Source organism: Gavialis gangeticus, unplaced genomic scaffold (assembly GCF_001723915.1).
Source record: "Gavialis gangeticus isolate Ggan-Ray unplaced genomic scaffold, GavGan_comp1, whole genome shotgun sequence".
Taxonomy (NCBI): Eukaryota; Metazoa; Chordata; order Crocodylia; family Gavialidae; genus Gavialis; species Gavialis gangeticus.
In genome coordinates, this window is record NW_017729031.1 from 82,833,654 (window position 1) to 82,848,443 (window position 14,790).

The following is a 14,790-nucleotide window of genomic DNA, read 5'->3' on the forward strand; positions in this document are numbered from 1 at the left end:
CCAATGACACCAAACTTGGGGGCAAAGCATCCACGCCAGAAGACAGGCAGGTGATCCAGGCTGACCTGAACAGGCTCAGCAAATGGGCAGACGAGAACCTGATGGTGTTTAACACCGAAAAATGCAAGGTTCTCCACCTTGGGAAGAAAAACCTGCAGCATCCTTATAGGCTCGGCAGTACTACGCTAGCTAGCAGTGTGGAAGAAAGAGACTTGAGGGTCGTCATTGACCATAAGATGAACATGAGCCTGCAATGCAATGCTGCGGCTAGTAAAGCAACCAAAACTCTGGCTTGCATCCATAGATGCTTCTCAAGCAAATCCCAGGATGTCCTTCTCCCCTTGTACTTGGCCTTGGTGAGGCCGCAGCTGGAGTACTGCGTCCAATTTTGAGCTCCACAATTCAAAAAGGATGTGGAGCAGCTTGAGAGTCCAGCAAAGAGCCACACACGTGATCAGAAGTCAGGGAAACAGACATTATGACGACAAGCCTAGAGCCATAGGGCTTTTTAGCTTGGAAAAGCGCAGGTTCAGGGGTAATCTGATGGCCACCTATAAGTTTATCAGGAGTGACCACCAGGATGACGAGGTCGAACGGTCATAAACTACTACAAGACCATTTCAGGCTGGACATAAGGAAGAATTTCTTTACTGTCCAAGCCCCCAAAGTCTGGAACAGCCTGCCATCGGAGGTGGTTCAAGCACCTACATTGAACACCTTTAAGAGCAAATTGGATGCTTATCTTGCTGGGATCCTATGACCCCCAGCTGACTTCCTGCTCTTTGGGTTGGGGGCTGGACTCGATGATCTTCTGAGGTCCCTTCCAACCCTAATGTCTATGAAATTAGAACAGGCTTGTTGGCCCTTCTGATATGTGTCTAGTGCACTGAATCTTAAGTTACTGGCTAAATTTCAGGTAAGTTTACTTGCATGTTCATCCAGAGACTGATGGAACTCTGGAGGCTGATTGCTTGTTTCAGTGTTCCAAAGTGTCTGACCCCTCTGAAATAGTTGACCCCCTTTTAAAAGTTTTTGTGACCTCATCACGAAGTTCCAACCATAGAGCAGTATCCTCAGAACACGGCTGTTGTGGACTGGTTAGTTTGAAATATGTCAGCAACGTCAGGTGAGGGGGCACTAGGGTTATGCAGGAAGAGTGAGCTCCCCCCTGCCTCAGGAATTTCTCCAGCCTTGGTCACGTAGCTGAGTGGTTCCCAACCTTTTCAGACTGTGGAGCAGCAACCTGCGAACCAACATACCGCAGACGGAAAGTGGCCAGCATACTGCGGACTGGCAGCCAACTCTTTGTTTATACTCGATATAAAAAAAGGGTTGGCTGCTAGTCCACAGTATGCTGGTCACTTCCTGTCTGGCAGCCAATCCTTTGCATCCTGGTACCGGGCTGCAGTCTGGAGGTTGGGAACCTCTAACCAAGTGACCAGGTGGACTTAAATCATGCAGCTAGAGTAAACCAGTGGAGCGGGGCTGGGCTGAGGCTGTCTTAGATCAGGAGATGGAGAAAGAGGATTTTTTCACAAGCTGTGTAAATAAGTCACAACAGGCCATTCACTAATAGGGGCTCAATCTTACAGGGTTCCCAGAGGCTCCTCTATAGATATAGTAAAAATTAAAGAAAACCACTCCACCCAATGGAACCCAGTGCTCGGTCTAGAACAGCATTTCCTAACCTTTTTTGCCCAATGGCACACTTAGCTAAATAAAAAAGCACCATGGCACACTGGATGCGGAGCGGAGGACGTGTCACATGGCTTGCCAGACGCCGACTGTGGGGGGAGGAGGGCAGAAGGCACGTGGCCAGCTGGACACCGACAGGGAGAGATGGCATGCAGCCAGTGATGCACAGCCAACTGGATGACATTTGGGCTGGAGCCATGCCCCCTATATGTCTGCAGCAGCAGCAGGCGGGGGGCGTGGCTCCAGCCCAAAATACTGCGGCACACCTGGACGTGCCTAATGGCACACCATTTGGGAAACACTGGTCTAGAACATCCCATTAAGCATCTCTGTGATGGTTAGTTTCAGTTCTCAAACTGTGGATTTGTTTCCAGAGATAACATCCTTGCTAACTTCAGTATATGGAGATGGGAGATAACAGACCTGATTACCTCCCCATCAGCCCTATTGTCTCTCTGCAAGTTTGCGTACAGAGTCAAGCCCTTATCTTTCTCTAAAAGTGAAAAGTATCAAGAAGTTAAATAAATAAAGGATCTCACTTTTTGTAGAAAACAAAGATTAAATCAAGCATTCCTGACCAGTGATTTAAATCGTGATTTTTAGATCAAATCCACCCTGAAAATACCTTTTTAAATTCCTTTGTAAGTTAACAAAGCATTTTAAAATGCAGTGTCTGGCTGTAGACAAGGGTAACTTCTAATTTTAAAAGTTGAAGGGGAGCTGCAGCTTGGGATCTTAGCTGTTACAGTAGTTCTTACCTCTGCATGCTCCTGTAGCCATACAGGTGAGCTGAATTGGGAGTGCTCAACTGCCACATGAGGGGTGCAGGGCTGGTCCACAGGCTGGATTGGACCCTGTGTGCAGGATCAGGCCCCAAGGCCTTAATGCCACCCCTGCCCAATCCCACCTTTGAGGATTGGGCTCTGGGGGCCTCGTACTGCCTCTTTTAGTCCTATATGTGGTTATCAGGCTCCAGCAGCCCCATGCTGCCTCCACCCAGTCCTGCATGTGGGGATCAGGCTTCAGGGGCCCTGCACCACTTCAGCCCAACCCCCTGAGTCCCCCATGGAGCCCTGTGGGCTGGATGACACAGTGCTGGGTGTGGATCTAGGTCAGAGGTTGAACACCCCTGTGTATACAGTTATAGCTTGTTACAAATTATTTTTGCTTCTGTCAGTTTGGGACTTCTAAACTTCATTGGGTAAGGAGCAATCTAGCATACTTTGTCTGTGAAGCACCACACACACATGTGGTGTTCTAAACTAATTAAGAAAATATTTCAGCAAATATGATGGGCTATGTGGATGTGGTTAGCTGTGAAGATGGGGGATTACAATTATAAGTCATTGTGGTAACTTAATCGTTCATTACAGAATGAAACTTACCTGTGGTTTTTAACCTCCATATTCAGTCCAATATTAAACAAGGATCCAAAAATAGCTCTTCATAGGGTAATATGCTCTCTTGCAGTACAGTTCACCACAAGAGGCAGCAGAATTGAACTCCAACATCCTCCAAGATGTGTAATTAACTTGTGGCAAAATTACAAGATCTCTTTTGCAACATTTAGCTTGTCATTAGGATAGTATAGCACTTTAGTGCCAACAGAGATCTTCCCTCCCCAAATTTGTCAATCCTGCAGTGGTCCTCTGGACAAGCAGTTCTCAGCTGGGGGCCCACAGCCCCTTGGGTGGCTGTGAGCAGGTTTCAGGGAGTCCACAGGGGCTGCAGATCTGTCACGATTGTGATCTCAGAGGTCAGCTGGGGCAGCCTGCACCTGGGATGAGCCTGCTACTACTGCTGGTACTACATGCATGGAAAAACACAGATTTTTTCTTTTAAAGGAGAAAAACATGGGAAACCACAGGTTTCTCCTTGCAGGCTGGAAGTGTTCCAGCCTGCAAGGGGCTGCTTGGGGCTGGTGGGGAGTGGGAGAAAGCCAATATGGCAGGGATTGCCACGTGCATGTGTGTGTGGGCACATATGCACGTGGCAGCCAGGCAGCGGTAGAGAGCAGCTTCCACAGTTCTCCACAGGTAAGTCGAGGGGGGCAGGGAGCCATAGGCTGCACGTTAGATGGGCAAGGAGGGGCACATGCCCCTCCCCCGATTTCTGCAGACTGGCTAGCAGGACCTAGCGCAAGAGGGTGGAGAAGGACAGTGAGACATGTTGCTGCTGACACCAGGACCCCTGTGCCAGCCACACTACTAGCAGTGGGAGGAGTACAGACCAAGGGGCCACGCTGGCCTCATCTCCTCCCACCATGAGAGGGTGCGAGGACGGCACCACAGGTGGCCTATGGGGAGTGGACCATGTTCCTCCCTCCCATCCCCCTGCTGTGAGTTGGGAGTGAGGGGCACTGGCAGGGCTCGGGTGGTGTGGGGGGTTGCAGGTTATGAGTCCAAAAAGATTGAGAACCACTGCTCTAGACCTTTCTTCTTGAAAAAGTCCCTTGATATAATTGCAAAGTGAATTGGTTGTAAGTCTCCATCTAGTGGCTGAGAGGGAAACCTTGGCATCCCTTCCCAGTTCTGAACATCTCTTGTAATATACTACTACACAAAGTACATTTTAGAAATTAGAAGTGGGAAAGGTCAGTGATGCTACTTGGCCTGTCTCCTTAGTGTTGCAAGAGTGTTCCCTGGGTTTGTTTCCTAATGGGCTTTCCTGCCTGATTTTTTTTTTAAAACCCTTAAGTCATTTTCTTTGGATCCGAACTTAAGCCCAGTATGCTTTGCATCATCCTCTGTCCACAATTCAATGTGTTTCAATCCTGTGAAATGCTTGCTTCATATTAATGATAGTATGGAGGTGGGATCAGAGGTCTGTAATCCACTGTACAACTAGTGGCATAATAAGAACCCTTGATGTTGACTGAATCTTTGCCTCTCGTTAAATAAACCTCTTGTTTTCCAGTTGTAAAAATGCTAAGTATATAAAGCCTTTAACATATCTGACAGTACTCGAGCCCTGAAATACATTCACTTCAGTAAATTTCTTCTTCTTTTCCCAGATACATTAGAGAAGACCTTTCAAGAACTGGGTTATGAAGTTCATTGTTACAAATATTTAAGTGTGGAGGCCATGAATCAGACATTGCAGGATGCTGCAAAACTGCAAAAGCACAAAGACTATGACAGCTTCATTTGCATATTAGTCAGCCGGGGGAGCTCTCAGAGCATCTTCTGTACGGACCAGCCCTTTCCTGGATTCTCCTTGGACCGGGTGAAGCAGTTTTTTACTGCAGATTCCTGCCCTAGTCTCCTAGGGAAACCAAAGCTCTTCTTTATTCAGAGCTACATTGTAACAGCAACCAATCATGAACCCACCAGTCTGCTGGAGATCGATGGTGATGAACCGAAAATCAATTCTAATGCCAAAAGGACTTGGAACTGTATTCCCAAAGCAGCAGACATCTTCTGGAGTCAATGCAAAGTGGATGTGTCTACACTAGAAAGGTCCCCAACCTCATCCTCCTTTTATTTACACTGCCTGGCTGAGATCCTGCGAAATCCTCAGAAAAGGTGAAAGAAACTAGATAACCATTTTTGCTGAACATGCTGTCCCACAGGAATTGAGATACGAGTTTTTAATCTCACTTGGTACTGGAATACATCTTGATAAGGCAAAACAGAGAAAGGTGGTACCCAGGCCTGGAGGAATGGTTCAAATGCATCTACACATCGATGGGGAAAGGAAGGTACTCTAGAGGTGGGGTGGAGCTTCTGATTCTGAAATGAACTCTGAGTTTGTGTTAGGCCTGGCATTATTTCAAGGGTGAGAGGGAAAGGCCCAGGAACAGGTATGCGAACACTCAGGATTTACATGCTTTGGGGGAATAACTGCTTCCCCAATATACAACATACAGAATAGGCCTGCTATTCAAACTGTGGATAATCTTGCTGTTAATCTTAAACAGCAAAATCCTCAAGTAATAAGATGGCGCTTGCATGTAAACAGGCCCTTCTCCATACAGGGCCTCTTGTCCTTCTCCACTAATTTATGTTCTCACAAAGAGACACATGTCCATTTATAACTCTAAGTTGAAGTTAACTGAAGTAGCTTCCCAGTCTGCCTGGCAAGGGGAGAGTGAGTCAGCAAAACTGATCCGTACCTACTGACAAATCCCCAAATCTGTCACTTGACAACAGTATGTCAGGAATGAAAGGAGACCAATTGTTGATTGTGTGTCAGTATATTTGAGGTATAATATGGGCATTTATGAAAGAGGATCTGCAGCCTTGAGGATCTGAGCTCAAACTTGTCTTAAAGGCTGATGTTGAAAACATTCTTTCCATGAGTCTGGAGCTGCTTGCTGTTTGGTAGCTTCTTTGATTTAAAGTTATGATCTTCTGCTGTGTTCACTAATGACAGATGCTAATTTTTCTTCTTATCCCTGTAGAAAACTCTCCTTACTGGATATCCATATTGAGCTGAACAGAAGAGTCTATGATCAGAATAAGTTCTGTCACCCAACACAACATTATTCACTCCTGTTATGGCACACCTTGAGGAAAAAACTCTTTCTTTCTCCAAGTTAAGAGCTAATGGAACTTCCATGGAAAGGTAGCAAATCAGAGACACTGTTAAGATAGGCGTATGTCTGCCTGGGCTTTTATGATATGCCTGTTGCGGTAGGATCGGGGTATCTAGAAACGTTTTGGATGGTTCACCAGTGGAAGTTCTTAATCACATAGTTTAAGAAACACAATCAATATTTAGTTCTATAGCAGATCTGATAACCCAGTCAACAGGTAAACTGCGTCAAAAGGATTCTTAAAAAAGCCACATGTTTGTTTTTAGTTATTTATTTCAGTTTTCAATTTAACAACAAGATTTACTTTTTGAAACTTACCTACTAGAAGTGTCTGTCCAAAGCTCTGGGTGTTCCTGCTAATATTTAAAGGTGAGAATCTGCTAAGCAATCAAGATTCACTACTGGCCACGTGTACAATCCTAAGTCATTCTTAGTCCATAATTGAAGTGGGGGAAAACACATTTCCGAGTAAAGGGCTGTCAGAGAGGATACTTCCTGATAGCTCCATCTCTTTTGTAGCAAAGGAGCTCCAGTGTTTCCATTGATCATTGCAAGGTGACATGAGTGAAAAACAAGTCTCTCAGAAAATGTGAACTGAAATCATTTAAGTTGAAACCAATACCTTGCCTTGTACCTAGAAGTCCCCAAACTATCAATATATCTCACAAACCACTAGTGCTCCTGCACAGTAGATTGCCATGTTCTGGACTAACTTTACCTTGTGAATGACCCAAAATATGGTCTTATAATAATTTGGTTACATGGTGATAAAGGCCTGGGTAAGGGTAGCACGGTCTGCATCTGGAAAGTCATACTCAGACGCAGTCTATCCAGACAGATGAAGAAAAGAGCTGTTTACCACAGCTGAGTCTGAGCATCCAGCAGCAATCCAAGGCCTGATGACACCTGTTTAGCTGTGAATGCCAGCTTGTAAATAAATTGCTCACTATCCATTATGGATGCTGATTATGAGTAGCATAATACCTCTGGCTTTTCCCTACTGTCCTAGCACTAAAACACTGTTATCCAGAGTAAACCTTAGACAGGTACCTGAAATCTTTAGCAAGATACTAGATTGCTTTTCCCCCTGCAGTAGGTGGCTCATTCATAATGATGACATACAAGGTATTATCAACTTACTGCAGATACTGTAAACACTTCATATGCACATTCTCCACCCACCCCCCTTTTCACTATTTTTTGCATACAACAAACAAATTGCATTTATAACCTCATTGTAATAGCTGTCTCTTTTTCCATGATGGAACATAAAGAGCTTCATTTGTAAATGTAGCAGTTCTTTTCTTCTCTATCGAAGCAGTTTTTAGATGGTCAAAAGTTTTGAGATGATTTATCTAGGTTTCAATTCTATGAAAGGCAGATCAGCTGTACTACTCAAGTGACTACTCACTTGCGTAGCTCAGCTGATCTACCTTTTGTAGGACTGATACCTGGATGAAACACCTTAAAACTTCTGTTACTAAACTGTATTTCCATCCATAGCGTGGTTCCCCTTTTAAAATAAGCTCTATTGGAAACTAATGTTTTTGGTGTATCTTCCACCTAGAAAACAATATTAGGCCCTGACTTGACTAGAAATTATTTTCATTATACCAACAATCCTCATGCTGTGCATGCATTTTATACCAATATAAAACTCCTTGGGCTGGCAAAATTTACTATTGGATCCATAAGCAAAATAAACTACAGAAGAACTTTTTTGCTGGTAACATGACATTTAAGCTACAACAAGAAACGCACCCCTCGCTTGCATAGCTACACTGGCAAAATTTTTGGTGTAGACCAGGTCTGCAAAAGCTGCTAGAGGCAAAATGCTGCTGAGAGTAATGTGTTGACCAATAATCTTGTATAAACAAGTCATTATTTTGTTTCCCAGTTCCAACTTCCTTGGCTTGACTTTCTCTCACAGCCAGACTGTTTTGTCATTTTCCTCCAAAAGAATCAATATTATCTTTGAATGGAGCCTGTAGCTCAAACAAGTAAATTTTAAAATTTGTCCAATCAAGAAAAATATGCTTGATACTGAAGAACCAAGCATGAACTCAAAAAAGGAACCAAGATGCCTTGAAGAGCTATATATTTATTTATATTTATATATTATTTTGTATAATATTGATATATGCATTCATACAATACATTCTTTTTTTACACATCCACTTTTTTAAAATACCTTTTTGTTCAGTCTTCATTTTGTATTCTGTTTTGTTTGACATGTGGCGAGGACGGGGTGTCAACAATACAGCCTGTGGGTCAGATCTGGCCTGTGGGTCTCAGACCAATCCCATGCACTGCATAGAGCACATGCTGGATAGCATGCAGACCTGGTCTGGTACCTGCTGCATGACCACAGTAGACTGGCTTTGTGCACTGGCTCCGGGGCCTGATCAGGCCCATAGATTGTCCCTATGTGCAGCAGACAGTGTGCAGGGTGGGTCTGGCATGGGTGCCACATACAACTTGCACCCTGTGCCAGCCACACATGCCAGTGTGCAGTGCGAACCCTGGAATTAGGTCAGCACAAATTGCATGTGGTGTGAGGGCTGGCCCTGGTGTGCACATTGCATGCAGCATGGAAGGTCTGGCCATCTGGGGTGTGCACTGTTTCAGTGCAGACACCTGATGCAGTACATGACCTGCACCATCTCAGCACAAGCCCCAGACTGGAGCCAGGGAGTACTGTATCATCTCCATGTGCCAGACTGGCCCTGGACCAGCTCACAGGCCAGATGAGTGACATGGGGCAGTCCATAGGCTGGATAAGGCCCACAGATCCCTTTCCCCCTCTGCATGCTGTATCTAGCACTCCCTGTATGTGTGACACCTGCCATGGGGCCTGCACTGCACACAGCATTTCTGGAGCAGGCACCACCTGGTTCACGACCTGGATTGGTGCTGAATCCAGTATGTGGGGGGATTATTCCAGAGTGGCGCAGTGTGTATCCTGGGCCCTGCCAGTCCGTCTCCTGCTGCATGCTGCCTATTGGATTTGGTCCATGGGCTGTATTTCTGACACCCTGATATATGCAGTTTATTTCTAGCTCTGGATGTTTCATAATGTTTCATAATATAATCAAACATTAGCTTATTGTCTTTTATAGCAAATAAAAATGGAAATGGTAGAAATGAGAGAAGAAGCGTAGAAACAGGGGAAAGAATTAGTGAAAGTGAAAAAAGAAAGGAAAAAGAAAAGCATAAACAAAGTGGAGGGTGGCAGAAAGAAGAAAAACCTAAAGGAGAAAGACTAGGAGGAGGCTGAAGGGAGAAGGTATTGAAGAGCATTAAGGGAAAAGTGGTGTTGTAGGAGACAGAATGGAAAAATGAGAAAAAGGAGGATGGGGGAGAGAGGAAGCAGGGAAAGGAAGAATAGAGATTTTTGCAGTACCCAAGAGCAAAAAGAAAAAAAATCCTGTGAGTGATGGTAGCAATTTGGCAACAGGATCTCTTTCTGTCTCTTTAAGCTGTTTTGTGCCCCTAAGCAGGTGTGTGGAAGTTGTCCACCTCTGCCTTACTGTACACTTAAAATATGTACATGTACATAGAAATGTAAATATGTAGAAACTGAAAAGTTGCACATGTGAATTGCATGGGGTGCTTTGCTGCTCTCTCTTGCTAGCATTCTGTGGCCAAACAGCTTTCAGATTATATCGCTTGTATTCAGGAGCCAGTAAAAGAGTAAGGTTTCAGATCAGCATGTTAACTGGATATGAGCTACTAGGGTGGGTCAGAAGGAGCAGGGAGAGGCAATGACAGCATATTACAGTCTGCTAAAATTCAGCCTTCTGAGCCTGCTGTCAAAAGAGATAAAGCGAAGACACTCCCTCTCCTGAAGCTCACATCCAGGCCAGGCTCAGGGTCTAGAAAAGTGCTGTCAGGCTCATTCTGTAGGCAGTATTGCATTTTCAGGGGCCTAAAATTCCTCTGCTTCCAGCTATGAAAGGAGAAAAGCTCAGTGCTCCTAAGTCCCCTTATGAGAAAAAGAAGAGAGATGAAAAATGGTACATTGAGTGAAATAAACTGCAGAGGCTGCAATGACATAGTGAGTCCTGCTCTTTGACTTCCCTCACTGCAGGAAGCACAGATTTGTTCTTCAGTTCCCACTGGTATGATGGCCAGTGTGCCAGCTGACATGATCTGAGCCTTGTATTGTAAATCACCAAGCCTTGAGCTTCCATAGGTGTCACTTATCAGAAAGGTGCCAGAAAATACAATTGGATTTCAAAGAGTTTGGAAGGAGATTATGATGCTCACAGTTGCACCTCTGCCATTTTGTGTGCTCTATCTCTAATGTTCCTCATCACCTATTTCATAGTTTGCATAGAGGCTAGAATAAAAAGGTTTAAGAGTTTCTGTAACAGGTGATGCCAGAATTGTTTTACTATTTCTTATAGTAACCGTTGAAAAATATGTATAAAAAGCTACTGTATTTCAAACATAGAGTCCAACCTTAAAACATGGGGATGCCTTTCAGTCAGGTCCCTGGGTGTCAAAATAAATAAATAATTAAATGGAAGCAGCAGTTTTCCTTACAAATGCCTGACCAGGGTCCTTTGCATAGGAAACTATCCCAGCATACCTTGCTGATTAGAATATCCCTTTATATTTGTTGAAAACAAGCCGCTTCAGCTTGAAATGGACCATTTCTTAGGCGGTGAATATTTGCTGTGTCTCTTGTTTATAGTTAGTTGATACTCTTTTTAGGATTTTTCTGTTTCCTTTTTTCTTCCAATGAGCAGTAATGCTCTTTCTAAAAATGTCTTTTTCTTACTCTGTTTTTTTATGGCTCTATTTCTTTGTCCAGAGGAGCGTGGCAGCACAGTAGGTCACACTGCAGGCATGTCTGTGGCACCACATACTTCATATTCAGCTGTTCTCCATGCTGCAAGGGAGCAGCGCAGAGTTGGGGGGGGAGGGTTGGGAGGGGGTTGTTTTTTGGGAGGGGGTTGTTTTGTTTGTTTATTTTTTGTGGACCCCCTGGATATGAGGTCAAAAAACACCCTAAAAAAAGCAAAGCGCACACACAAGCAGTGCATGTTGCTCAAAACCAAAGCCAGGCTGGCCAGAGCCACAGTCTGGCTGCTGGCCAGGCTTTAAGCCACTGCTGCTGACCCAGGAGGCCCCCAGAACCTAAGGTAAAGCTTCTGGGGCCAGCCCAGTGCTGACCCCAGCCTCCCTACCCCACCTAAGATAACTTGCCATGTGCAAGAGAGTGCGTGGCACAGGCATTCACCGGGGGTAAGTAGTAGTGGCACAAGGTGCACCACTGCTGGTTGTCCCAGGGGAACCAAACGTCCATGCTCGTGTGGATGTAGCACATACGTTTGTTGTGAACTCTGTTTTGTTGGGTAATTCCTTGCCCTGTGTGCCCTCCTACTGTCTTGTTCAGTAGCACATTTTAGCTGTATGCATTCTGTCAGTTGTTTGGGGAGGTTTTATTTGTTTGTGTTTTTGTTGTATTTCTTAGTTTTGTGACTAATGACTAAATATAAAAAAGGCCCCTTAATTGTTTGATTTATTGGAAAAGAAACATATTGTAGGATGAGACCACTTCAGATGATTGTGTGTTTTAATTGATTCAGTTTGTGTAGAGGCTTTACTTCTTTTTGGTTTTGCAATTTAAGGGGGGGTGTGTGTGTGTGTGTGTGTGTGTGTGTGTTTGAATTTTACAAAACTGATCTCAGGAAAAAAAAATCTGGGTAGTTGACCTGGTAAATACATAACCAAGTATACAATTTTGTTCACATGAATACTCCCAGTGACTTCTTAAGAAATACTAATGCGGGTAAAGGTAATCATGGGAGTATAAATTTCCAGATTTGGGGCTAAGATTCGGTTTTTATTTAAAAATCTCTTCTCTGTGACACAAATACTTTGCCTAGACACTTTGCAGGCCAGTGTTATCAAACGAGAATCTAAACTTGGGCTTTTGGACCCATATTTAGGCAACCTTAGATGGAATCTTTAAAAAACACCTGTGTGACATCAGAGGACAAGTCTCCTTGACTTAAGACTGCAAATTGATGGAGAAGCATAGCCTTGTACAAAAGTTGCATAGACTATTTGATTATGTGCCGGTGTTGTTCTCACAATAAGGCTATTAATAAGATCCTGGGTTTTGACTTTTTTAGTCTAGATGAACATTTAAGGTGTCCAACTACTGAATGGGGGAAAAACCTCTATATAATCTAAAATTCTACCAATGACTAGGAACCCAAGGAAAAACAAATATGCCTGTGCACTTTAGTGAAGTAAGGATGCAGACACATGACAAAGCTATTCCCATGTCATTTCCTTTGGATTTTACTCAGTGAAGATGGGGAAATGACCAAATCTACTAGGCTGGGTGCCCAAAGTAGATGCCAGTAACAGCAACTGGCCACCAGGTGGCAAGAAATCCAGTTTGCTTTGAGAAAATGGCTATCCCAAGTGAAACATCAGGTCTTACAAAACTAATCTCAGGGAAAAAAAATGTCCATATTGCCTCTGTTTTGCCTCCAGAGCAAGTAATATACTCCTCCTGATGGTAGGCAAGCACCTTTCTAGGTTAATTAAACAGGATACACAAGTGTATATATAGACAGCACAAACTTCTGTGAACCCAAGTTCACTTCATCGGATAGTGGAATCACATCAGAGACTAGAAGGTTATGGGACATCAGGTGAAAGGTGACTCCAGACATTCTACCGAAGCCCCTATTTTTCAAGTGAGTGCAGTGTGTATATTGCAGTTTTGCCCATCCCACATATTCAAAGAAACATTAGGTAGGATTAAAAAACTATGAGGCTTTTAAAAAGGATAATACCGTATAGGTGTTTGCTTGCTTCTGGTCTGTGAAACTGCCTAGTGTACTTAGGTCATGTTTGCGAGCTTCTCTCTGCCACTGTGAGGGCTGAACTTATTTTTTTTTAAATTTTTTTTAATTAAACCCAAACCCACAAAATTCCAGCAGGTGGCATTTCAAAAAAGAGAGGAAATTAGGGAGTGGTGCTACTTTGCACTTTGATTGCCACTGATGATGTCATATACTGACTCCAGGGAAAAATGTTCAAAGGAAACCTGTTCAAGTGTTGACATTTCTCTTATTGGAGCACAGTAGCTAGTCCCCAGAGTCTGCCTGCCAGGCTGTCTCCACTGGAGGAAGAGTGGACTGCTTAGCTATGATCTGTGAACAAGCAGCTCTGCAGTCTCTTGGCTATATTGATCTTAGAAGGGTGATTTTTTTTCAGCAAATCTTTTTAAGTCGTGTACCAGCAATGGCTAGGAATAATACCCCGTCTGCACCAAAGCTCATACATCTCAGATCCAGTTAGTTGATAGCAGTGATTCTCGACCAGGGTGCTGTGGGACTTGGGGTGCATTAATATCCCTTCAGGAGTGCCCTGGGGTGTTTACCACCATTAGATGTGCAGACATGATTCATAAACTAAACCCAGAGATTTCTGATAGGAATCCTTAGTGTTAAAACCATGAGGCCTCTGTGCTCTGAGGTCTTTGCAACAGGAGGCTTGCTCTATTATTTCCCTACAGTCAAGAAAAAAAGTGAGAGCGAAGAGCTGGTGTTCTCTGACGGGTGCCTCGAGTCTAACAGGGTGGAGAACCACTGGTCTGTAAGGTAGGGTTACCGTATTTCAAGCTCCAAAAAAGAGGACACCTGTTTTGGGGGGGGGTAGTAATATGCCAGGGCCCTGCCCCTACCCCTTCCATTACCCCTCCAGACCCACAGTACCCTGCCCTCCCTGGGCCATGCTGGTTGCCCCTCCTGACCCACCTCCCTCTGGTGCTGCCAGTGCCCCATACGCCCAACCCACAGTCCCCACCCCGTGCCCGTCATTCCCAAGCCACAGCCCCCCAGCTCTGCTGACCTGCAGCCTCCTGCTCCCCACAGCTCTGCAGCACTCCTGGCTGTGAGCAGAGCAAGGGCACAGCCCAGCACGCACCTTCTCACTGCCCGTGAAGGGCCCCAATCCCCTTCCCCTGCTGAAGGGGTAAACGCTCCCCTGCCCTGCCGCAGCCCTGGTGCCCAGACAGCTTCCCCTACCTGCCCCCCACAGGGGGGGGTGTCCTATTGCCCTCCCCAGGCCCAAGCAGCTCCTTTCTAGGGCAAGCTAGGAAAAACTTCAATGCTGAGCAAAACCTGGACATTTCATTGATTATATTAAAACAAAACACAAAAAAACCCCGCCCCAAATGATGATCCCAAAAGAGGACACATTCGGGATAAGGCGCAGCTGTGCCTCTTCAGTCCCTCCTTTCTGCCAGCCTCGCCCTCCGGGCCGCTCTCATCGATGTCCCGCCCCCGTGCCATGCCCTGCAGGCCGCCGGCGGCTTCACACCCGGGCGAGCACCACGACGGGCGCTGTCCGGCCCAGGAAGGCCGGTTTGGCTCGAGGAGCTGGGGCCGCCTTCGCTGAGCCCCGCGGCCCCAAGGAGACCTCCGCGCGCCTGTCCCGGCGGACGCGCCACGACATGCTGGAGCTGGCAGAGGCGGTGGGCGGCGCCCCCTCCCAGGCAGCGCGGCTGGGGCGGCCCCTGGGGCCCC

General features: G+C 45.4%; 2 protein-coding genes across 4 annotated transcripts in view; both read left to right on the top strand.

Moving 5' to 3' along the window:
- Nucleotides 1-8,441, top strand: part of CFLAR (CASP8 and FADD like apoptosis regulator) — a 36,396-nt gene extending 27,955 nt beyond the window's left edge. For all 3 annotated transcript variants that reach the window (XM_019523208.1, XM_019523210.1, XM_019523209.1), the window contains 2 exons: nt 4,709-5,219; nt 6,098-8,441. In XM_019523208.1, coding sequence (XP_019378753.1) covers nt 4,709-5,219; nt 6,098-6,236 — 650 coding nt within the window. In that variant the 3' untranslated portion in view covers nt 6,237-8,441. The remainder of the gene's footprint in view (nt 1-4,708; nt 5,220-6,097) is intronic.
- Nucleotides 6,188-14,790, top strand: part of CASP10 (caspase 10) — a 38,369-nt gene continuing 29,766 nt past the window's right edge. The window contains exon 1 of the mRNA XM_019523206.1: nt 6,188-6,261. The gene's annotated coding sequence lies outside the window, so the exon portion shown is untranslated. The remainder of the gene's footprint in view (nt 6,262-14,790) is intronic.